This window comes from Erithacus rubecula (assembly GCF_903797595.1).
Source record: "Erithacus rubecula genome assembly, chromosome: 4".
Classification (NCBI taxonomy): domain Eukaryota; kingdom Metazoa; phylum Chordata; class Aves; order Passeriformes; family Muscicapidae; genus Erithacus; species Erithacus rubecula.
The window spans coordinates 16634590-16660144 of record NC_136686.1 but is presented as its reverse complement, the minus strand read 5'-3'; the positions used below and the strand labels follow the sequence as shown (position 1 = coordinate 16660144).

At 34.4% G+C, this 25555-nt stretch overlaps 2 protein-coding genes across 5 annotated transcripts in view; one reads left to right on the top strand and one right to left on the bottom strand.

Moving 5' to 3' along the window:
• The first annotated feature begins 10644 nt into the window (after positions 1 to 10644).
• On the top strand, positions 10645 to 11894 carry PMCH (pro-melanin concentrating hormone). The gene is made up of 2 exons (XM_079303615.1): positions 10645 to 11033; positions 11522 to 11894. Exons 1-2 carry the CDS (start codon positions 10791 to 10793, stop codon positions 11765 to 11767), a joined length of 489 nt encoding a protein of 162 aa, XP_079159741.1. The 5' UTR covers positions 10645 to 10790; the 3' UTR covers positions 11768 to 11894.
• A 45-nt stretch (positions 11895 to 11939) lies between these two features.
• The window catches only part of PARPBP (PARP1 binding protein), a 38468-nt gene continuing 24852 nt past the window's right edge, over positions 11940 to 25555 (bottom strand). For 2 of the 4 annotated variants that reach the window (XM_079303613.1, XM_079303614.1), the window contains exons 8-11: positions 23059 to 23237; positions 21754 to 21835; positions 13332 to 13476; positions 11940 to 12646 (exon numbers count right to left, since the gene is read on the bottom strand). In XM_079303613.1, coding sequence (XP_079159739.1) covers positions 12342 to 12646; positions 13332 to 13476; positions 21754 to 21835; positions 23059 to 23237 — 711 coding nt within the window. In that variant the 3' untranslated portion in view covers positions 11940 to 12341. Of the gene's footprint in view, positions 12677 to 13331; positions 13477 to 21753; positions 21836 to 23058; positions 23238 to 25555 lie in introns of all 4 variants that reach the window. The other 2 variants (XM_079303611.1, XM_079303612.1) reach the window with 1 other exon arrangement.

Here is a 25555-nt window from a genome sequence, read left to right as displayed (position 1 = left end):
AATGTTACAGAAAAATTAAGGAGGAGGATAATTTTTGCAAAGGTAAAGAAAAAAGGAGCCAGGGTCTTCTTTTGCACCTGCAAAAATAATGTCAGATGTGCAGGTACAAGGTACTATCAGTAAGTACAGAGGTTCTGTTTGCTCAGCATGCAGGTGTCACATCAAGAAAGGACTTAGAGATGAACAGAAAAAAATCAGCAGTAATGAAGAGAACCACTATAACACAAACAAGAAAACAAAAACAAACAAAAAAGCATTCTTCTCCAAATAGGGCATAGCATATGATCACCTTGAAAGGGAAAAAGCTACATTTACTTCACAACAAAACCTTTCCTCATCAGCAAGACCTAAGAGCCTCTTTAAATCACAAACTAACCTTCCAGCTCCTGACTTGATGCTTTTCCCCAGCACCAGCTGGCAGAAGTGATCTTCTAGGCTTTCCCTTTGGAAGCCTCCAAGGACACACGTTCTTGTGCCCAGAGTAGTGAACATAACCCTTTCCTACAAGCTAGAGTGCTATTACAATCAACACTTACACACTTAACCTGGCATCTTTTCTGTCTTTTAGAAAAGTAGCCAGCTGTCTCCAAGATTCAGGATTGCCAGACACTCAAAGAGGATGCAATATAACACAATTTATTATTGACCTCTGACTGTATTATCTACCTTTGGACATGTTTTGTCAACATTAATGTGCTCAGCATTTGGGGATTCCAATAATTGCTGGCACTAATTTCATAAACTACATGACACTTTTTCATGTGAATTTCCCCCCAGATACTCTGACTCTCGCCTGAGTTCTATTCAGTCATATATCAACAATATTTTTTGTTAAGCTTGTGACATTTTAACATGCAAGATGAGATATTTCATTGTCTGGCTAAGCTAGAAAAAAATCTCTCATTGAGACTCATTTTTCAGCCCCAGAATACTCAAAGAAAACTAACATTACTATGGTTTTTAATATGTGTACTTGCACACAGATGGTTTGATGTTAATGAACAGCTATTGCTGGTCAGTAGGAGAAGTAGTTTGGATTTATATTCATTTTCTAGCCATCAGGCCTTTTGGACTACTACTAATCAAATATTGTCAGCTTTTTTGACCAAGGAATGGAAGAAAGATGCAATCAGACCTTTTACTTCTTAAACCAATTTTTCTATAGCAGATGGTATGTAGGAAATGCATTCAATGGCCCAACATATATGTAATGGATCTGACACTTGTGAAACCCTAAGATCTCAGCCTACAACAGACAAAATTTCTATATGACAGAGACCCCTTATGTTTGTAAATTATTGTAAATTTTGGCACATACACACAGGTTACAAAAAACTGCATTTTCATTTGCCAACTTAATTCAACATTTAACATATTTTTCAAAATAAACCATGAAATACTTCATCCATAAACTTCTTATATTTGTACTTTAAACTGTAATTCACAAATACTTTTTAACATTAATAAACCCTACTATTCCTCTACCTTTTTACTATTCTAGTGCAATATCTGATGGTCAAATTCTACTGTTTCCTAGAAGGGGTATATGTTTTGGTCTAATTGTAATTTTAACTTCAGTCATCTCTTTCTGGTTGATGAAATGCTTACTGGTTTGACAAGCTTCATCTCCAAATTATTACAAGAAGCAAGTTAGTGTTTAAAATTGGAAGGAAATATTATTCAGCTTCTCTTGGTAATTAAAACCAATTTTTCATTAAGCATTACAGCTCTCACAAAAATATGTAAAGTTAAGGACAATACCTAGGAAAATGTAGAGCTTGATTATTTCTAATGAAAAATTATGTAAAGAACTGCAATTAAGTCATCGGAAACATGATTTTGCATAATCATCATGTGGAAAATACTGCAGGGATGATCTTATTCAGTATAATCAATGTCATATGTAACTGTTTAGCTTTTGTATCCATTTTAGGATGCTGATGATAAACAATTTCCTTACCATTCTAGAAATGTTTGCCTGTTTATGAAAGAGAATTTGACAACAGGAAAAAATCTAGATGATTGCAATTGACACATTTTCCTAACATAAAAACACTGTTGGTTTTTTGGATTATCTGTGACTTCATCTACAAAATTACTCAAGAGATTATGTAATCAGAAATAATAGTGCAAGGAGAGTGCCAAAAAAGGACCAATATGTAATTGTGCTTAAGCAGCAGCTTACTATCAAAGCATCATAATAATGCTTAGAAATCTTTTTTCTCTTTCAACTTACATATGCAAGGAGGAGGCAAATAAAACAGCTTGGCATCTAACCTGGACATTTTCAGATCTTACCACAGAGTTCTTAACATATTACTCCATGACTTTGAGAACAAAAATATTCTGTTTAGAGACAATATTATATATTAGACATATATCAGAAATAAAGTCAGATTTAGAAGTACATTATGGTATATACTTTGTATAAAATTGCCCAGAAGCATAGAGCTATACCACAGGAATTAAATTATCCTTATTTTCTTCAACTTCTTTTTCTATTCATACTCAATAACACCACAGAATGTAATAAATATGAACTTACTGCACATTCATTAAATATGAAAAGAAAAAAAAAGTTCCTCACCACTTTCTATCAATGAATATATAGCTAAGTATGTGGCACTTCATCATTTCCCACCAATAAATTTAATGTTTCCACAGTCAAAAGTCCTATGCTAGGTTTTGTGGAATGTTCTATGGCTTTATTAAATACAGTAACAAAATATGTTAATGCAATTAAACTTTAAAATAAGCATAATAATAAATGTATATTAATAAGAACCCACAAATATAAATGCTGAGCAAAGTCTTAAATGGTTAAAACTCTTCATGCAGAAAGTAGTGATATTGCAAGACAGATTTTTTTTACTGCAAGACAGAGTACAGGTTTATCACTTCAGGTCAAAAATACTCATGCTAAATGTTTAACATTTATTCATTAAGTGAACTAGAATAATTTTCACTACAAAATATTAGAAAGGAAACCAACTCATTCTGATCACTTACAGATAATGTTATTAAACTTGTTTCTACTCACTTTTACACCCTGAATAGTTTTTGTTGAATATTACAGATTATTTGCTAGATGAACTAATAAATCAGGTAGACAATGCAGGTTAATTACATATCTGCTGAAATGGGAGATATAAATGAAAGTTAAATTAATGGCAGACTAACATTTAGGAAAATCTAAGTTTAGCAAACATAGTAAATTCAGCAATTCTAGATCCCTCTTCTCTCCAGGACTATCACATAGGTTTGTCCCAAGCAGAACTCTAATGAGAGCAAAGTTTATTCCTCTGAAATTCAAAGCTGTGATCTTATTTGCCCCATTGTTTTCTTCCAGGGTCCTGAGCACCACCATTTTATGGTGCTTGCAGACAAAGCTAAAACAATCTTCATACCTAGTTCCTAATTATCGGCACCAATTAGAGCACTTTGCCTCATGAGGCCTTAAGTTAACCTGTGTCAAGAAGCCATCATCAGGTGTCTGCTGGAATGTATGTGACTTGCTTTGTTGTCTTGCAGTAAGAAGGAATTTAGAGATTTTATCATAAAATCCAATCTTAAAACCTGATTGTTCCTTGCCAGAAATTGCCTAACATGTTTATTTAACACTACATGTTTGCAGTTGTAGATGGCAACTCTGAAACTACATGTAGTGCCCACCAAACTTGATTGTGACTGTATATTAGTAATATCTTAGCAATTGTAAACTAGTTCAACTGAATCCAATCTCAGCAGTTCAGAAAAATAGCTAATGGCTGAAGATTCAAAACACCAATATTTATGCAAAAAAATCTATGAAATTGTTAGTACCTCAAGTTTACACGTATTTTTACTTTGGCATGGGTAAGCAAAGGGTAAATGCAAACTCTGCCTCACATTTTGGTCAAGAAAAACACGTGTCAAAAACATACATGAGATTTCAAGGTGGTACCCACATAATATACCCCCACATAAGACAGTGGTGAGATGGTTTTTTTCCCCTCAATAGTCCCATTACTTTGAAGGGCTAGCTGGTTTGCAGACTGATACTGTAAACAAGGATTCAATATGTGGTAAGGAACATTCAGATATTAAGTACAACGACACTGGCAAATCCCAATAGATCCAGAAAAAACTACTATCCATAGAAAGTAGCAACAAGTCTTCTGGCTGAAGCTGTAACCCTCATTAGCTTTATTCTTTGCCTACATGTAGCACTTCCACTTATAAAAAACAATGATCTCACACAGAACTATTGTAAGTACTCAGCTGCCTCATACCAATAAATAGAGCATAAAGGGCAGGAACCCTTGCTCACTTTGCTCACTTAAAGATCACTTACAACTCAATGTCCACAGCAGACAGTGCCAGCAGATATGAAAACAGAGTATGATGTGTGCTGGTAACATATCAGAGGATCAGACATGCTGTTGGCAAATGATTATTCTTTGAGCGTGAGTCAATGATGAATGGCAGACAGCATCCTCCAAAATGGTGACAGAATAATTTCAGATGCACATAATACTTCTAACCAAAATCTGGCTACTAAATTAATGACCAAGTTGAAGTCATAATGTTTGGCAAAGATCATTGGGAAAATGACACTTAGTATTCAAAATATGAGGTATGTAAAACAAGTGCTAAACATAGGGATATCCCCGACTAACTATTTTATTTTTTGGCTTAGAAATAATTGAGGCTTATAAAATAAAAAACTCTGGCTAAGGTAAAACTTTCATGATCCTATATCAATGCAAATGATGACTGATATTTCACTGACAGCAGTGCTATCTTCCATAAAAGACATCTTTGATTAAAACAGCACTGGATCATAACTAGAATAAGATAATTTAAAGCATGTTGGTTTTGCTTCTAATTAAGTAGCATCCAGTGCAATTCTTTACCTCGTGGCATTGTTCTTTGTAGACCTTGATGCTTGTCTGTGTAGTGGATTGCTGCCACAGCTAACAGTCCTGGAGTCAGCAAATATGGGCTTGTTCAAAGCCTGCAGAAAGCACTGGGTAACAATCCACCCATCTGGATTGTCAACACTAAAGAAGCAGACATCTGCCAAAGTGATTTGGCTGACTCCAATAGGCCCTCATTTATGGGAATTACCAGGCATGCTGGCATAGAGGGACGTGGTATGTCCCAAAACTTAGTGGATTTCTCCTGGACAGCTTCCACCAGAATCTCCAGTGTGACTGCCATTCTGTGCAGGAACTCTTGAGAGCTTTTTTAAGTATCTGGCTGTACTTTTGAGTATCAGTGGTAGCACAGTCTCTTCTGCAGACAAAGGAAATACACAGTAGAAACTGTATGATTAACAGCCTGCAATTCCTCATCCTCAGAGTCTGCGAGACAGATGTTTCAATCATACACAAAGTTCACATACTTGGGATGAAAAAGACCTGACTGGAATTGATATAACAGAAGTAGGTACAATTTGGTTAGATTGCTGGCATTGATAAAAAAGAAAATACGTTCAAGGATACGAGAGTGACTAAATCATAACATCACTCCTAATCCTTGGATAACAACCACAAGCATTGCAATAATCAAGAGAACACACATATTGTGACGTTCTGTACACCATCGTGCTAATACCATATGAATGGCAGAAGTAGCACCACAGAATGGTTCTGTTTGGAAAGGACCTCAAAGATTATCTGATTCCAACTCCTTGTTGCTAGAGTAAACAGTAGAACAGCCAAAATCACAGACCGGTATGGCAAATAAGAGAGAATACCTTTGGATCCTTTGTAGGTTTTAAATTTTAATTCACAGTAACTGAATTAAAAGATAACTGATTCTTTTTCCAGAATGCACAAGGAGAAACCCAGACCCACACCTTAGGTATGTGGCTCAGCTTACCATGTGAAAACTATACTAGAGCATTTCTGTGACTTCTAGCTTTTGTTTATTTAAAGAATAATTTACAAACTAGCATATCTCAAAAATGTACTTGACATCCAAAACAGTGTAAAAATATTTCATGGACTCATAATGCAACATTATTGTTCCATAACTATCCAGATTCCAAATAACTGAGGCTTATACTGTGTCATAAGAAAAAAGCATTAGTAGAAACAATTCAGATGAAAATGCAATTATGTTTTAAAAGACCACTGAAATGTAGAAATAAAAATTAAAAAAAAAAAACAAACAAAAAACAACTAAAGCAACCAACCAAAAAAACCCTAAATAGAGTTGGCATTATTGGTAAAAAACCCAGGTGACAAACAGTAAATTATTTAGATTTTGATGAAGTTCAGTGAAGACTGAACATTTACTCTTCTAAAATAAATGTGTGGGGTTGGATTCATTCTTCTGTCTCCATGAGCAGCAGCATCTTATCACACAAATTGACTGAGAGTATCCAGCTTCAGTAAGGTGAATCTGGACTGACATGTGAGGGACAAAACTACATTATCAATAGGATTGATGGATAATATGGACAATATCAATAATAACATTCCTTTACCTTACCCAGACACCTTTCACATGATAGTAAAGAAGAACTGCTGGTCCTCTCAAGCACCAGCTGTGGTCAGTCCCACAATCACTGCGTTCCATCAAGAGCACCCACTGCCCTTCAGGGGGCTTAACCCACCAATGGTTCCAGCACCATCAGTAAAGAACTGTCAAGAATCCATATTCCTAAAAAAGTTCTCCTGCCTTCATGTTAGTTATGCAAAACAAATGACTCACCTCAGTGCTATCAAAACCACATGAATAGTAATGGTGAAGAGTAGAAATTACAGGAATTTTAGCAGGCATACATGGGGATAGCCAGCTTCATACACAGCCTCTCATACACATCCTGTGCTCAAATTAAGCTCAAAGTTGCATTTGCAGCTCCTGCTTTTTGCTGTATTTTCCCCTTGGCTGAAATCCTCTCATCTGCCTGCAAATCAAAGGGGTCCAGTCTCTCTCATCCTCTTTATTGTTCTCATAAGGAGTTCCTGCTCTTGGTTGGTTACAGAATAATGCACTGTGCCTTGTCCACAGCAACTCTGTGGGCTTCTCTCAGAAATGCAGATTTGTACATGAAAACAGTATTTCACTATCACCACTGTCTTTTTCTAAATTAAGAAGCTACTATGGCTTGAGGAATGTCCCTCCTTTCCTCTTTCAACTTCATTGATTAATTTGGCATCCTTAGTAGACTTACATACAGACAGTTTTGCAAAGAAGAAGAAACTTAGCTGTTGGGGGAAAGATACACTTTAGAGAGGATTAATTTGTTTTTAAACAGTGACTCAGTCAACTCTAAACATAGTGTATTGGCAAATTATTCCTACAAGAACAGATCATTTTATATAATAGAAATAATCCTAAGAAAGGACAGACATAGTGATGACTACCCTTATCACTAACTTTGCTAGAAGAAACTATGCATAAATTGTTCTCTTCTGCTGTTGCACAGTTCCTTAAGAAATATTTGTATTTTTATGCACTTCCTCCAAATGAAATTCTGAAATGCCTTTCAAAACAAACAGCATAAAATATTTTAACTATTATTCCAACTGTGAAACTAATTTTTAACACAAATGTAACATTTAATTCTATAAATACACAGACTATAAAACAGAGGACTGAGATGGATACCCTTGATCTGGGACAGAAATTTGGAAAAAGTAATCTAGTTCTTTTTCTTGTACATTCTCCATTTATAGAAGATGACTTTTAGGTTCTCCAAATATTTAGAGCTGTGCTCCTGCACAAGTCCAGAGCTGTCCTGTTCCATGCAGCATTGTACCTATTTCATGCTAAATCAATTTACTGATTCCAGATGACTACCAATTGCAGGAGGAACAACAAAACATGTTAGGCAAGAGTCTTAATTTCCTACAGTCAATAATGAAGTGTACTAATTACCTCTTATCTGTCCCTGTGAACTGCTGATATGCTCTTTCCATTATTAGCACAGAGAATTTCCACTTCAACACCTGCTTGTTGAGTTTAGTGGGAAGGGTTTGGAACTAAAACACTGAGGTACTTAGACACAAGAAGGGATTAGTATCTCTACAGCTCAGACTGAAATACAGCTATTTGTATAAAATGTACAAGATCCAAACTAAAAATAACAGACAAGCCCCATCACCTTTTAAAAACAGAATTAGTAAGCCATTGAGCAAATTAACATCGAACAATTCTTTTTGTGCTATTTTAAGATTCACTAAAATTATTTATTAAGGTTGCCTATACAGTTTCTCTTGCATCATGAAGTTTTTTCGATTCTGATAATAGAAAATAATTGACTTTACACAATACATACCCACTTTATTTATTCTTCAGTCCATACTAGGAATTAGATTTAATCACTTATAACTACTGTAACTGCCATGTACAAGACCAAATGTAATGATTACAATTGTTCTGTAACCCATTCCTAGAAAAATTCAAGATTAGTAAAAGAGAAATTCCAGGCATGCTATCACCTAAATTTAATTTACTTACATATACCACAAGAGATTTCAGATGTTAAGAGTTTAGATTTTGTTGTAACTAGATGCAAAGTAGAAGCAAGAAGAATTTCTCAAAATAATTGTTATTGTTCTAAAAGCACTACTGGGTTAATATATACTATTTAAGAATTTTTTAAGAATTCCCAAATAATTGTAATGGAAGCTGATTTATTAAAACATTTTACATGCTCACTAAAATTGAAAATTGCTGGATGAAGAAATAAAAGTGCAGATATCAGAGTGCTAGAATTCCCAAAGGCACTATGAAGAGCTGTGCACAACACACACATTGTGAATATGCAGGTGTATAAATGTTTTCTGCCTATTCAGAGCAGGTGATAAGTAACTGAATTTACAGACATGTGCTCTGGATTTCTAGGCAGCCCAATTAGAAGTCTCTACTCATTGTCACTAAAATCACCTTGGACCTTTAACAAACCTTAAAAATTTAACAACTACTTCAAGATGCAGTAGAAGATCCTGGGGCAAGTACCTTCAATCCTTTCACAAAAATCAGCTTGTGTCTCACGACTAGAGAGATGCTGTAGATGGACCTTCTGAATGATCCAGGTCAGTTGCACTCATTGCAGCTGTGCTTTGTATTAAATGACAGAAATTTGACAGTGAGCCTTGTATAGGATGCTGCACAACTGTGGGTGACAGAGTCAGAGGAGCAGACACTCCTGTCACCTACCCAGTTACTGGGTTGATGGCTTGTTCTCCAACTCTTAATTGATAGAGCAACATATAAAAAAGAACAGTGTGCTGCCAACACAGCTCCAAACACTCCTTCTGCTCTACTGAGCTAAATGAAAAGTACCTGCAACAGAGCAAACACAACTTTTGCTTTATTAACTGAACAAAACTATACAAATGCTTAACACAATGGCAAAAATACAAATTAGCAAACAGACTGGATGAGAAGTATTAAACCATGTACAACCAACTCTCAATTTGTCTCCTCTGTAGCCAGGCAATTAAAGTCAAAGGAGAGAAAACGCTTCAATTGCCCAAAAGCAACTACAGGCTCTACAGCAAGGAAATTAAAACAATGAGAAGCAACATTTCTGTTTTTGAGAGATGCTTTGCCCTGGAAGGATTAAATGCACTTTCCTCTTTAGAAGACAAGAGGGTACAGAAAAATGTTTCTTAATCAAAATCTGCTTAGTCCAGCATGACATATCTTCCTATGAAATATCATACCAAGAAGTCACTTTGGCAAGGCAGGTGCTTTTTCAGAAAGTTTAGCAGGCAACAGTGGCTTTGCCTTGAGAATAGCAGCATGTTTGGTTCCCTGAACTAAGCTAAAGGATGAAACATGAAATACTAGCTAAGAGGTGCACAGCCACTGAATGTGTGGTTTCTATCACTGACATTAAGAGATTAGCTAAATTTCAGCTGGCCCTATTTGCTTTCCAGATATAGCAGAAAACCCCAAACAAAACAAAAACAGCTAACAAAAAAAACAAAAAAAAACCAAAACAAAAAAACAAAAGAAAAAACCCAAACAAACAAACCTCAAAAAACAGTCCCACACAACAACAAAACAACAGTACACAGAAACTCCTATGTTTCCTTCCACAGGGCAATTGATACATTTCAAAGACATTTTAAATGAAAAACTGCAGTTTACTTCTCTTTCTATATTCTTAGCAAGCATATTTTACTATATTATGTTGGTAGCAGAGAAAGGTCCACTTTCAGTAAGAAAATACAAACACAGTTAATTAGGTACTAATAAATATTTCTAGCAATTAACTCTATATAATGCAACCTGACATAACAGACATCAAAATACAAATTAATTATTTTGGCTTCAACATGGTAACAGTGTAAGTAAGACATAATCAAATTTCAAGAATTTCAGCTCTTTAGTGAATCCACTTTTGCTCAAAAGCTATGATGCATCACACATTAACAACAGTCCTGCTGACTTATGTAGATTAGTTCTTCTTAAATTGCCTTAACCAGAGGTAGGGCTTTATAAACAACACAAATGGACATCACTTTTTCTGTGAACTTTGTTATACTGATTCACCAAAAAGAACTAATCTGTTCTAAAATCATACAAAGAAACAAATTAGGCATGACAAAGAAATGTTCTACTTCTAAACAGGTGGGATTAGAAGGATTATAGAAAAGGTCACTCCTTTATGAGTCATTTTAAAAGAATGAACTCATCAGCCATTGAAGTAGTTTCCATTCAACCTGCAAAATATATAAAGTGTGCCATTCTAGAAATGGAAAACATAATTATTTACCACTGGAAAAGCTTTCTTAGAATTTGAGAAGTGCCGAACCTCTATGCAAACATTAAATAACTAAAAAATGTGCATATCATCATATATCCTAATTCTCTCCCTTCTCTCTCTTTTTTCTCAAGGTTTTCTACTCTCAAAACCTCTGCAAGAGTTTGAAGATGAAGATATGTTGCTAGCTACATTAAATCTGGGAAAAAATCTACAAAATGGAGATAAAATTATGAACAGGGGAGCTATGCCTTTGCTGAAGCACTACAAGACTGAAGACAGTGTTTTCAATGATAAGAATGCTGGAAACATGAAGTTTTTGGTAAGTTCAGTTTTAAATTTTCACTTAATTGCAAAATTGAAATTAATTTATACCCCTTTAGAAAACAAGTACAACAATTTAAAGCAATAACCAGGTACACAAAAATATCAGCTTAACATAACATAGTCAAGAAAAAAAAATTCAACTCATATCTATTGTCAAGATTCTAAATGCGTAAACTTGGAGAATTGAATTAAATCTGATTTTCCCAGATAGTAGCCAAAACTTGGAAGATGGGGGGAAGACACCTGTATTTATATTTGATGTATGACCCTATATGCAGCAACAGGTTTTTAACTTTGCCAAACACAAGGCTCATTATATAATTATGTCCCTCAAACCATTTTGGCCAAAGATGTAACACAGGTCATTACTTTTAAGGTATGATTTTGAAACATAAAATAACTGCACTGTTGAAGTATAAGGTACAAAATAGGAACACAATTGACTTTAAATAAAAATAAACCTCTTGTCTTCCCTCAAAACAGGACAGAGGTTCCAGTCATGATTTCTACAATCACATTATGCCAATCAACTTAGGTAGAAAGCAACTACCTTATCCTGCACTGACAGGTGCTGTGGCTTTTCCAGCTGATACTGAAATTCAAAATACTGAGTCAATACAGGAAAGAGAGACCACGGATGAAGAAAATTCAGCTAAATTCCCTATAGGAAGAAGGGATTTTGACAGTAAATATTTTATTTTTATACAAAAAAATATTTCATTCTGGTAAAGTACACTGCACTTTCAATATAGCATTTTGGTAAAAGTTCACTTAGAGACTCCATGACTGTTATGATTTGATGCATGGGGGAGGGAGTATTTGTTAAATTAGTATTTCCAGAAGGCATAAGAACTCTTTTTTTGATGATTTAAACTTTCAAGCTCTTTTTCTTTTCTCCTGCAGTCCTCAGGTGTATGTTGGGAAGAGTCTATCGACCTTGTTGGCAAGTGTGAAAACTACTCATCTCCACCACCTTCTTTGAAGATTAAACATTTTATTCTGAATTTAATGTAATTTTAAGTTACTGAGTGTTAGTGTAGTTGTACATACGCTTGCAAAAATAATTTCCCATTGCATTGTAGTGGGATACATAATTCATTACCAAAAATAACAGTGCAATTAACAATGTATTGTTAATAAAAAATAAAATACTTCAGCATAATCAGAGTTGTAAGTAGTTGTCTAATACAATATACAAGCTACTTTCAATTATTTACATACGAAAGGAGTAATTCATTAATTTCACCCATTTTCTTGTAAAATTTTACAACTGTCAACATACCATGTATGTGAAAACAAAAACTTAGACTTGAAAAAAGCGAGTTAATTTTGCCTGACCAGCAATCAACTTATTCTTACGTGCAGTTTTGGTCTGTTTTCTTTTTCCACTAATTTTGCTGTCCAATTCCTTCTCAGAGCTGTTTGAAGTCTTAAGTCTTTTAGTATTTTTTTGCAAAGATAGTTCACTTTCCTTGTCAGAGATTATTTTGTCGTTCTTCAAATCCATCTGTTCATTCTCGGAGTTCTTGTTCCTTGGCTGACAACTCAGCTTTTCCATTTCTGCACAACTTCTAGTCTGGTGAACACTTTCAGAAATAGTTCCAAGCCCTGGTACATCAAGACATGAATTTGTACCTTCTGTCATGTAAGAATATCAAAAACATATGTGAGGAAATAAAAAGTTACCTGGGAACATACATACTTTTTCTATAAGGACTGCAATGTTACTTTTTTTTTTAATCAAAACTAATGTATTATCCATAAAACAAAACAATGCTAGTCATTGCTATTACATTTGCTATGTGTTCGTAAGTGCATTGCCAATTTAAAATTACATTCCTCAAAAACATGTAATAACTAACTTAGGAAAGTGGATTTATAACTTTAAGATATGGGAAGAGAGGGTTAAAGGACACAGAAATTTTATATGTTATATAGTTTGCAGTGCAATAAAACAAATTTTCCCCCTTTTAATGCTAAAAATATAAATTTCACTTGCCTTACTTTTGTAGAATAAGAACAAATATGTCATATAGGCAACATATATCACTTTTTTTTACCTCAAGGTAGCACCAACACATTTTTCAAACATTTATATTTTCAAAGCATTGGCATTAAAATTTTATTGCAAAAAGATTTAACTGGCAGATGAGACATTGAGAACAATAAACATTTTTGTTCTTTTTCTTGAAAACATTTATTTTGAGTTTGACTAAAACTTTTAGTACAAAGGCTTTTTGGATAGCATTTAAAATATTAACCACCACATTTACTTAATCCTACCACAGCTTACCTGTGCACTTCCCAGCTTTCAAATGTTGCTTTGGTATAACAGGACGTTTGCAGGTTGGAACTCCATGGGAATGCTGACCACTCACTTTGCTCAAATCATTTTTATATGTACAGGCAAACTGGGATTTAATTGAAGACTGCTTCATCTGCAAATATCAATCTTCTATTAGCTCTTATTATTTACAAAACTGAAAGACAACACCTGCAAGACTTGTATAATAATAAGTTTTCTGTTCTTTTCACTAAAATATCAGAAAAATAGATACGCTCACATTAAAAAAAAAAAAAAATAGGCATTAATTTAGAAAAAATAAGGGCTTTCAAGAATAATAATTTATTCTATTGGAGGTTCTAAAATCATTTAACAAACTTTTTTTCAGCTCTTTCAGAAAGGTACACATTAACTCTTAGACCTTCAAATTAAGATTTTCTGCCTTAAGTTAGCCTGGTCTTCTGATAGACTCCAATGTTTTGAGTAGGTACCATAACTACTACAGCCAGTTTTAAAACTTCTTCAGCTCCTCATCTATACTTATATCTGAAAAAGAAATATCAAGTACTATTTCAGATTTCCCATTTATTCACAAAACAAAGCCATTTGACCATTGAACGTCAATGTTTGACTCAACATTTGCTAAAATATAACCACTTAGTTTGAGATACAGGTAAAATTTCCTCAGCTGATTCTTAAGTTACAGTTTCACATCAACTGAGAATTTCAGGTCAAGCTTTGTACTTTTTTATAAATGCTCTAAATTGTGCAAGACAAATCCTGCCCTCGCTTCCATCTGAAAGTGCACTGGATTATACAAATTATATTCAAAGATGTAGCACAGAGCAGATAATTACAATACATCCAGATTTTTAGCTAATAATTCTATCACAAAAGCACAGACAAATTTAAATTTATATGAGCTGAACAGGTGCTACAGTAAAAAGATCAGAGAAAATAACTAATAAACACTGTTACAAAATAAATAGTACTAGATAAATAGATAGCAGGAGTGATTTGTTGAATAAGAGGTTTACAGTCACTTTTCTGATTAGAAGGTTCCCATTATGCAAGTCTACTTTTCTTCTTAGCACATGCAAGATTAAACCTTACAATTCAGATATGACCTTTAGATATATAATTTTCTTCTAACTCAAATTCTCAGATTTATTCTCAGAGAATAATTTTCCCAGAAACCACCTTTCACAGAGAACTTCATCCACAAACTTCAGCCACATAGATGCCACTTTGATCAGATGCTGCTTTCATACATATAGGGTAACAGACTTGAGCTTGTCACTGAGATGCAACCTAGTTATCTCTCCAAAGTACTGCTGTTGGCCAAGTGAATACACTGAGTATTTGGAAAAAAATACTTCATTCATTTACAGAAACACTTCCTGTACCAGAAGGTTGTTCCTTCTGGTTTAATACTCCTGAACATACATGGTTTTACTTTAATCCTCAGTCTTCCCTTCAAGAGTCAAAAAGACCAAGCTTCCCCTGTTGTCTATCACTCCCAAACTGCAATTTATTTGGGCCAGATAACAGACTGGAAAAGAAAAAGAGAATTAACAGGGCAAACTAGCAAGTGTGACTCTCAACAACTCAAACCTCTTCTGTGTTAATGTGTCTCTCTAAGTGTTAATCTACTTTGTACATTAAAATATTTACCATGAAATAAGACTATATACATAGACATTTACAAGGTTTGTGTGTTTCAAGATTATGCCTCAGCTCACTGACTGTAAGTAGAATTGAGAATATGATGAGTAAGAAGGGACCACTGAGTCCAAACTCTGGCCTCACACAAGACACCCCAAGAATCACACCACATGCCAGAGAGTTGTCCAAACACCTCTGTGATGTTAATGAAAAATTATTTTCCAATATTTGATATGTTTCTGAAAAACTTCATCTTAATCCTTTACAAATTCCTCAATTCTCAATAATTGTCCAGTAAATGACACGCATCAAAGAGTATGCAACAATAACTGGAACAGCTTTCTATCACATTCATATTGCAAGAGGCAAATAAGCTACCACTTAGTAAAGTTGACGAATCTATAATAAATACAGCATGAAGAACATACAATTAGAGCAAGAAAGCCTAATAGCTACCATTCTATAACCAACAATAAATGCAGCCTTTTTTTTTATAAACAACAGTTTTCCTTTTACCACTCCCATCTGGCACTTCACTAATTCAGTTTGTAGGGAAAGAATATGTGGAGTCAAAGGACAGAAGTCAAGTTCAAATACTGAAAAACTCACAACAAACTGTGTTGCAACTTCACTGAAGCTTGAAATATGCCTATTGCATCACATACCACTCAGGCATTTGCAAACAGTATACAAAGTTCTACCAAATCCAATTGTGGATGCTAGAACTAATCTAGAAGGTGTATATATTGGGTAAGACAACTCATTGAAGCAGTCAAACTTTTCAACTAGCCTAAGAACATGTACTCACTAGTATAAAGAACTGTATTACAGTTCTGTACAGAACTATATCACATTGGGTGAAGTAGAAATAAGCAGCCTGAAGGCAGCACAAAGGAGCACAAGTCTAGAGCTGAATTAGAAAGTACAGCTTCACTGGAATGTTTTTAAGAAGAAAAATCAACCTAAAATTTCCTTGAAGTACACAATGAAGCCTGTCAACAGCTTGAAAAAACTCTTAGGAAAAAAGCCCTTAAAATTCACTGCTTTAAGAGGAGCACTCCAATGACCCACATCTCTGAGGGAGAAAAAATGTTTGCTAAGTGAGTAGCTGTACTCAAATTCCATCCAATGAACTCAGCCTTATTATTCCTTCTCCTCTTCACAAGGAAGTCGGATGTTGCTCTTATCCCCATAGAAAAAAAGAAATTCTGCTGCATTTCAGAAAAAAAAGGTTCACTGTTACTACTCTTCAGCTGGGAGAAAGTAGGATAGATTGACAACTGTTTCAGCACAAGTAGGTCAACTACTACTAAGCAGATAAAGCAGTATATTCTCCCACCTTGACATCTGTATCTAGAGAAATGTTACAGTTGTTCAAGATGCCAATATAAAACGTTCACTTTTATGTGAAATATTAATGGTGCATGCTCTATTTATTTCTAGAAGTTAGATTATAATCTGTTCCAGATCTCCCTCCAGCATCTGCATACAGGCAGTACTGCCAATATTTAGTCACTAAGAATGTTGAGATTTGGTTTTTATACACTGGAATGGCATAATAGAATTTGAAAACCTACATCAGTAACAACAAACACATGTTTTTATTTTCTAGCCAAACAACTAGAGTACTATTTGGAAGAGAAAAACAAAATTTATTTTCTCCATCCTTACCCTTGTCCTTTGAGAAAAAAAAAATCAAGGTAAGTTGAAAGAGGAAGTTGAAAAAGGGAAAGGAGTGCAAAGGGAAGAATAACAAAACAAGTTATATATTTGTGAAACCAAGGCATGTTGTTAAAAAATATTCTGGATAGCTCAGGTAGTAGCAAGTTTTTATTGTACTGAAGCTATCAATTTTTTTTTTTTTTTTTATTTAGCATGATATTGTACCAGCCCTTTGCTATCCCAAAATAACCTGCTACTGTTTTGAGAACATAAACCTCAAATCACCTCATTATTGGCTTTCAAACAAAACTCACAGCTATGGGTACTAAATAAAGTAGTTTAAGGGTCTTGGAGAAATAAAAATGGTATTTTCTACACAAACGTGGTTAATCAACTGACACCAAGTCTTTGCTCTGATTTTGTGGTGAACGTATAACCTTTTCAATCCCTTCACTTCCCTCCCCTACTAAACTACTTTGATGTTCTCTGTAATTATATTCCACTTAGGAAATAAATATTTCTTGCAATAGAAAATAGATGAGACTACTACCTGAAGAAGATTGTTTTCTCTATTACTAAGACCCTTCTGTTCACAATTACAGTGGGCATACAAGAAAACTCTTGATAACTTCCTGTTGATAGTTTTCCAAGTCACAGTTTATTTGTACTGGAATCACAAATAGGCAAAACAATTCTCTCAAGTAACAGCATTTAGAGAACAAAGCAATGAAAAATAACAGCAGTGCATGAAGCTAGATATTAAGTCATTTTATAGAGATGAAAAAGTCACATGAGAAAGGCAGACCAGGATTTTTGCTTTGTGGACCTTTTTCCTTGGAAAGATTTCTATACACAGTAAAATTACAATGAACTTCAAGCATGCCAAGATTTGTTAGAGTTCTTAAGCCACAAATTCTTCTTAAAACTAGAACTGCAGCTATGTTCCCAACTGGAGGGAAATAGTGCCTCATATAGGAAAGGTTGTCTCCAGTTACATTAAGAAAGAAACACATCAAACTACTGAAAGTCCTTGCAGCTGTTTCAGGGTAAGTCTGCTAACAATGCAGCAGGATTTCTAAAACAATATATCAAAAGGCCAAAACAATCTTAACTTTACAAAAAGAGATCTGTTACTCATATTTCATGCTTACAGCCTAATAAGTTTGGTTCTTCCCTTCTTAACTCCTAAAGCTCTCCATTTCACTCAATCCCATTAGCTTAGAAACAATATTACACCTAAAACTTGAAAGTCTGATTAATATTTTGCAATGCAGAACAAAGATGAAAATCCTATTATGCAACATTTTTGTTGTCCTATGTTGCTGCTGAGCCTATACAAAGCAGGTTATTGTAACAGCCTGTTCGTTCCTCTCTCACATAACTAAGCAGGGCTTTAATAACACACTGAAATCAACAAAACGACCAGTCAACACCAGGGTATCTACCCATTTCACATAAAGAGAAATAGGATTCAGAAAAAGCAAACATAAGGCTGGATGAACCCTTTTCAGATAAAACAACTCTCTCCTGTGCAATGAAGCTTCTTATGTATTTCTATAAAGCAGAAAGGAGTGGTAAGGACAGCTGACAAAGGACATAACTCATTACATGTTCCACAAAATTTTCTGAATTGAAGACTTCATCTACAAAATACCATTCACCAGAAGGCACTTCACTTAAACAACAAACTTGAAACCAAGTTGTCTCCCAAAGGAAAACCAAGTTTCATACTATTATTATTATTCTTACCTACTCCTGCTGGAAGAAATGAAACAATGCAACATGCCTGTTCCCCAGACTTCTTTCTTATCAAGCAATTAGAGCAACAGCTTTGCTTCTGGACAAATGTCATTATAGTCAGGTGATCTTTCTGTGCTTTTTCCAGTATTTAACGAGTATTGAAAGAAAAAAATACATTGTTGTCATTCACTTTTGCCAGGAATTTGTTTTGGCACAACGGAAATATCCACAACATTTATTTTATTCCTGAACACCAATTCCAGTTCATAGCTACCTGTTTATTTTATCCACTGTCCTATTTTTTAGATACTAAAACACATACTGATGATGTGTCCTAGGTCTAAATATTATCAATCTGCATTCCTCCACATAATTCCACAAAAGTTGAGAAATCAGTTCCTCTTAAGGAAAGAGGAGGCACAACAATTTTTTCTCTTGCTTTTAAAATTTTTTATTTTTAATTTAGGTGTTTCTATTTTTTCTTTCTAAATTTTTCTAGATTTCTTAATTTAGATATAGCGACTTAGCATACAACCAAACTAATCACCTCTACTGTTTTCTTCTTCCCTCCTCAAATATCATAGAAAAAGTAACTTTTATGGGACAAGTCCTAATGAAACATCCCTAATTTATACTATAGACTAATTAAAGGCAGTATGGTAAAAAGGCCCTTAGGGCAATCTTTTGGAACTAAAGCTACCATCACACATATGGCAAGATAAACTTATCTGAAGGATCATAGATATTGAGAAGAAACATCATATTGCTATTCCCTTATTCAAAAAACAAGTATCTGCTATCTCTTCTGAACCAATTGCTGACATGACTGCATTACACATAACAAAATTTGTCACTGAATTTTACAAGCAACCTGTAAACATTTCAAGATGGTTGAATGGAATAATATTAGGGGCTGACAGTGTGAGAAGGTGGCACTTGAGATCTGTAGCAAAGGACAAGGAATTCTTTGTTCTATGTGCTGTACAGTAAGGATAGAACAAAATTTATTTCTACCAAGAGACATTACAATCCTAGACAAGAAATATGTGGATTCACAGAGAAAGGAACTGAAATTAGTCACTGTAATGGGCATTTATCTCAACAAAAAGCACTACTAAGATTTGGAGAGAGGTTGATTTAAAGATACTGAAAAAGGTTAGAAAGGAGTATGATGAGTTCTGCAGATATTTATAGGAAATCCCTTCAGCCATAAAAAACAGTGTAAAAGCGAGAAGAGTTTATCTGAAAATTAACAAATAAACAAAGACTGGTACTTCAGGCTGAATATAAGCAAGGAGAGAGCAAAGCAGCAAATTCAATAATCAATGGACTCAGGCTAAAACAAGTACCACAACTTAAAGGAACAGACTGAGATGCAAACAGTAGGATGGCATCTAGTGTCTAATCACTTTGATAACAATTTTTTGAGCAGCAGTCTCAGTGAAGGAATGTAGGCAAAAGTTGCAGCTATCAAGTCCAAGAAAAATACACAACAGCACATCAAAAAGTAAAAAGAACACCTAATAAATTACACTTGAGTAGACAGAGAAAAATATGCCAGAAGTGTCATGGAGTGAAAATACAACACATACAATAACTTCTTCAGTGTTTTATATATATATATATAAAATATAAGAGAGACACACCTACTACCTCAAGATCAAGAGCTGGGTATCCAAAGGATAGTGTAAAATTAACAGAAAGTAAGAGCTTTGACAAAACAGACACTTAGGTCACTCTAGATCTCTCAGTTATTGATAGCCGAAGATCTATTTGTAGATGTATGCAGCCACAAAGGTGGTACAGAAAGAGAAAAGAAGGGAAAAATAGGGACTTAAAGGTCTTCATAAAAAAAATAATATGGAGGAGTAGAAACACGCAAAAAAACCCTGTAAAAATTGTTAGAGAGGTAGAGAAAAAAAACAGAAAAATAAAATGAAAGACCAGCATTTTAAGAAAGAAGTGAGATTTTATGTGACAGCAGAAATCAAACATGTATGCTGAGGAACTGAGTCTTAATTATAAAAGTCATTAGTTCAGCAACAATCATTTTAGTTTACTCATTTTTGCTTGTTTCTGTCAAAAACATATCAAGCCAGCAAATGTCTCAAATGTGACAGGTAATTACTTTTAGATAATAATTTTTGCATTTTGATACTGAACACAACTATTCATGCATGCAATTACAAAACCATCATTAAGATGAGAATGATGTATTTCAACATTTTATGCGAACATCATGACACATTTTTGCTATTTGACAAGTAGAGCTACAATTTAAATATGATGTTTACATAAAATAAAGAAGATGCTTTATCAATTTTTCATAACTTGCCTATGAGTTTTAAACTAAATTTTACCCTAATCACTGCATGTATCCAAAATGCTTGTCATTGACCCAATCCACAAAAAAGGACTCAGAATGAAGTTGGAGCATATTTAAAATGCATGCTGAAAATACAGACAGTGCTTTTCATTTTGATATCTTTCTTCTTTATAGACATGCAACATATCCTCAAGTTTATCTAATACTCAGTGAAAGATATTTTTCATTGTGCTGCTCTAGAACCAATTCTGACGGCTTAGAACACCTCTTCCTTACATACTAATTAGATTTGTGGTTTTACATATTGTCAGGACTAAGTCTGCTAAAATATTATGCCACTACTCTTATTTAGCTTTCTATTGAAATACTGCAGAAGACAAGCTCTGCCTCCCTCCATAGTCCCAACATTCAAGCTAGTATTTTTCCTTTAAATTGGCCATGTAAAATGCAATGTGCTGAAAGACAGGAATTTTCAGCAACACTCTTCTTTTGAAAAGAGGCCCTCACAATACCAATGTGCTCTCAAAAAGTTTCATTTCATCTACAAAAAAGCAAATGTTACCATCTTTATTGTTCAAAAAGCAATGTTATAGAAATGTCCTCAGATTGGTAAAAATGAGAAGCACCAGAAGAAAGAAAAGCAATGAAACCATCCTTATTGCACTTTTTCAATGTCCATTTTATCAGAGCTAAAATCAGGTGCCTGTATTCAGTTTTATCTTAGTTCTCAGATAGCTTGGTTTATTTCTATAGTCCTGAAATACACAGAGAGGTAAATGAAGAGATAGATTAATTCAGAACACCTTCACTAAGAAATCTTCATTAGGAAGTACTTTTAAGTTTAAAGCCTCTCTCTTCTCCAGTCTTAGATATTTCTGTTTGCATTACAATACTGCTTTAGTGGGCCATTACTGCAGACTAATCACAATTACATTTCTTTAGCTATGGGATGAAAAATCTCAAATACTTGGCTGAAATATAACACTTTTATTTTATCACTACTACAACAATGCCTTTGTAGCAATTTTTACAGAGTACCTTGATTACTTTTTCATCCATAGATTTCAGAATACGTTGTCTAAGAGGTTTTGGAGAAGACCCATTGGATCGTGCTGGAGAGCTATATTGAAAAGAGAGAAGTATTTAGAGCATGGAAAAGCAATTCATTAATAAAAACTGTAGCCACACCAAGTTTCTCAGAAACAGAAAGGCAAATACCTTTACTCTCCAAGCTTATTTTCTACCTTCTTAAGGAACCACATGTACTGTGACAACTGAAGAGAGCATAAAGAAACCAAACCTAGAGTCCCAATTTCTGGCACTCATTTTGCAGTGTGTTTCCAATATCGTAGCTCTGAAGACACAGTATTATTATTATTATTATTTGTAATGCTGGTGATCATCTTTTAAGCCACCATTCTACTTACACCCTCCTGAATAGCATCTGACTGATATTCAATATAATATTCCATATATTTGCAGACTTCTCAACATAAATATTCACACAAAATGTTTCCACTCTCTTAAATGTCATTATGTAAGTAGTTACATACATCAATGAAAAAAATTTGATGCCTATAATGAAAAAAATTTATGATGTATATAAAGGGTAATTCTTTGGTCTTGAAATAAGAACTAATCTATGCATATGTAAGTAATTACTTCTCTGTAAGTTCATGGCAAATCAATGTACATATGACAACAGGTTTTTCAACAATAATTTATTCTTTATTTATTTTAGCTCATTTTATCTAATTTTTAATGAATAAAATTTGATTTATTTAGCTGGTTCTTTATTTTATTTATTTCTAGTTGCCTGTGGTGAAAAATTGCTGCCAGTCTTGCAATGGTTCTTCTGTTTTTATTGACAAAATATATAGCCTCAAAATAGCTTCATCATATTCTGTACTATTGTTCTAGTTCATGAATCCTCTTTGTAACCAATAGTGTTTTTTCAACAAGTGATGACTCCTCAGGACCAGTGACTAAATAAATCATCACTCCTTCTTCAGTGCATGGATAGGCGAGTTTCCTTGTTGATGCCCACAGAAATAGGTTTTCAAGTGTCTTTCATAAAGTTATTACATTTCTGAGCTGCACAATCGCAAAAAATCCATGCTACAAAAGTATCTTGAAAATACAGAAAATGCAACTAAGATTTAGAAAAGTTTTGAAAACTTCAAAACTGTTCTGAAATTGCTTTCCCTTTACAACTGATCTCACAGCAGACTATATGTTGGTTATTTGGTTTGTGTAAGGAACCTCAATGCTTTGTTAGACTCTCAGATCCTTAAGAAAAGCCCAAACAAAGTGACAGGACAAAGGTGACCTCCTAATACTCACCTGAAGAGTGTCAAAACAGAGGTGATGCCACACAAACTTAAGCTTTCATTGTCACACAACAGGTCTGCTTTGTTCTGGGTAGGAGGATTAACAGCTTCTTCATCCAGAAGAACTAGCAAGGCCTTTACAGTATCTCTGCCACAATATGCAGTGCCATGATTTATAGAATGCAATTTTGGCTGAAAGGAAATAAAAAAGGAACATGAAACAGCAAAGTTCAACAAGCCAGATCAATAGCACACCTCCAAAATCAATCCACATCAACACAAGGTGTGAGAGCACCCCCCTTCCCTTTTGCAGTAAGCATTTATGAGGAGTTTCTCCATAGCAAAGTTTTTCTCATCCCAAGTAGTTAGCAGAGTTTAGATCACTGACAGCTACATGTATACACTGATGAGCAAGTCACACAGAAAAATATACAAACCTATCCTGCAACTGTGCAGCAGAAATGAACATTCCGTTTTTTTTGATATACAAACATGTTCTGGTGAAGTCCAACCACTCTAAACCTGCTAAAGCAGTTGGTTAAAAGTGACACTTCCATCAAGATTTGAAAACAGAGGTACTTGGCACAATTTACCGTTGTTTGGGTGAATTCCTCCCGATTTTCCCCAAGAATAAATAACTCCTTACAGAAAAAAACCAATCCACATCTGGAAGTGCTCAGTGCAATGGTTAGCAGCACAGATGGAGAAATCCATGGCCACTGGGGGACTCACAGCAAACTTCCAATTTTTTTGTTGTTCTTTAAAGGTATTAGGAATTCCACAGAGTAATGCAGGGTTTAATACACAGTGGTAGTTTTTTTAAAAACTATAGGCTTTCTTATTTACTAATACACAGAAAGACTGAATACTCTGACTTTATTCTGAAGGGCAAGACAAGCAATGAACTGCATTTATCTAATCAGTTAACTGCTTTTAAATACAGTCTTGAAAAGATCAAATTCTATTTTTCTATTTGATTACATAAATTAGTGTAGCTTTCAAGAAACCATAGCAACACATGTCAGTCAGCTACCATAAGTTATAATCAATAGCTAGAAATAGCAATTACAGAAATGATTGTTAACTTGGCTTTACAGAATTGGCCTATTTCAGTACCATTTAATTTCCTCAAATTTTATTCTGAACCTCCTCAGTCTTTACATCACCATAACATAGATTTTTATTAAATGTCATGTGTGGCATTGTGAATTTGTCTTAATGAAAAAAATATACAAATAAGGCATCATCTTGACCAATGATACACAAAGGAAAAAAAATTTTAGAAATAACTTCCAGAAATCTGGAAAAATCACGGAAAAAATTTCAAGGCAAAATAAGAATTCTAGGTAAGACAACAAAAAGATCTCACTAAGACATAACAAAAAACCTTGTTTATAAACAAGCTTTATCACGAATCGAATTATTTTTTAAAATAAAATAGTTGCCCAGTTTTTCAAGCATAGTGACCATTAGCTACTCCAGACTGTTCTGGTTAGTTCCATGCAGAAACACCAGCCAGATTCCATTTACAGCAGCAATTTTCTTAGGAAGAAATAAATCATAATTCCTATTAATCACTCATGCAGGCTTCAACACAAAATGATGCTTCCTGCTGCATAAAGTAATAACATTTCCTGGAGCTCTAGATTCTTACAAACCAGATATTTGCAGGAAAACTGAGCAATGATGGAAGAAAACTGCTACTGCCAGGAGAAAAGCAAATATTTTTCTGACAAAGTTATGCTTTCCAGGTACATTTTATTGAGAAAACAGCCTTATCAGGAGCTAGTGCAGGCATAATTTTCACCTCTATACTTAAGATCGTATTTTAAATGTGCACTCAAAGAAATTATTTAATCTCTTGCACAGGAAAAAAACACCTAACATCCTCTCAAACCAGAATTTAAACTGAATATAGATAATTTTTTCTGAAAAATTATAGCATAGGGGGTTTCCTTATTAAGTGAAATCAAAACAAAATCCCCAAGCTCTATTCAAGAATCAGAACAAAGAATTAACTTTTGCTGTCCTGAGATCATAATGGATGTGCTAATTTCCAATAGAGCTTGAATTAATGTGGAAAACTATTGGACTTTTTCAATTTTGCTTTTTTTGTTACAAAAGGCAACCTATCCCTCCATATGTTTAGTAAAATGTTCCTCCACACCAAGTTCTAAAATATGCCATTTGATACCACTACCTTAACATTTGCCTAAGCTCCCTTTTCCACCCCTCAGCTCTCTGAATCATATGCTTAAGGATAATTGTTAAAATAGACATTCATCACAATCTTCATGACTTCACTTACATCCACAAAAGGAATTCCCCACACCAAAATAAAAAACAACGCTGACAAAGGCAATCAACTCACACATATTCTACCCCTTTGTCCCTCCACATTTACAAAAAAAAAGTTTCCCCACACTTAGTCTGTTCTCTACCAATATTCAGTCCACATTTTGGCCATTACCTCTCTCAACTATTGTCCTTATCTCTAATTCCTCAGGCCC

Coding starts and splice junctions, on each gene's coding strand:
- PMCH (XM_079303615.1), top strand. CDS start 10,791: ATGTGCATATCATCATATATCCTAATTCTCTCCCTTCTCTCTCTTTTT. Junction 11,034..11,521: donor CTGGAAACATGAAGTTTTTG/GTAAGTTCAGTT, acceptor CCCTCAAAACAG/GACAGAGGTTCCAGTCATGA.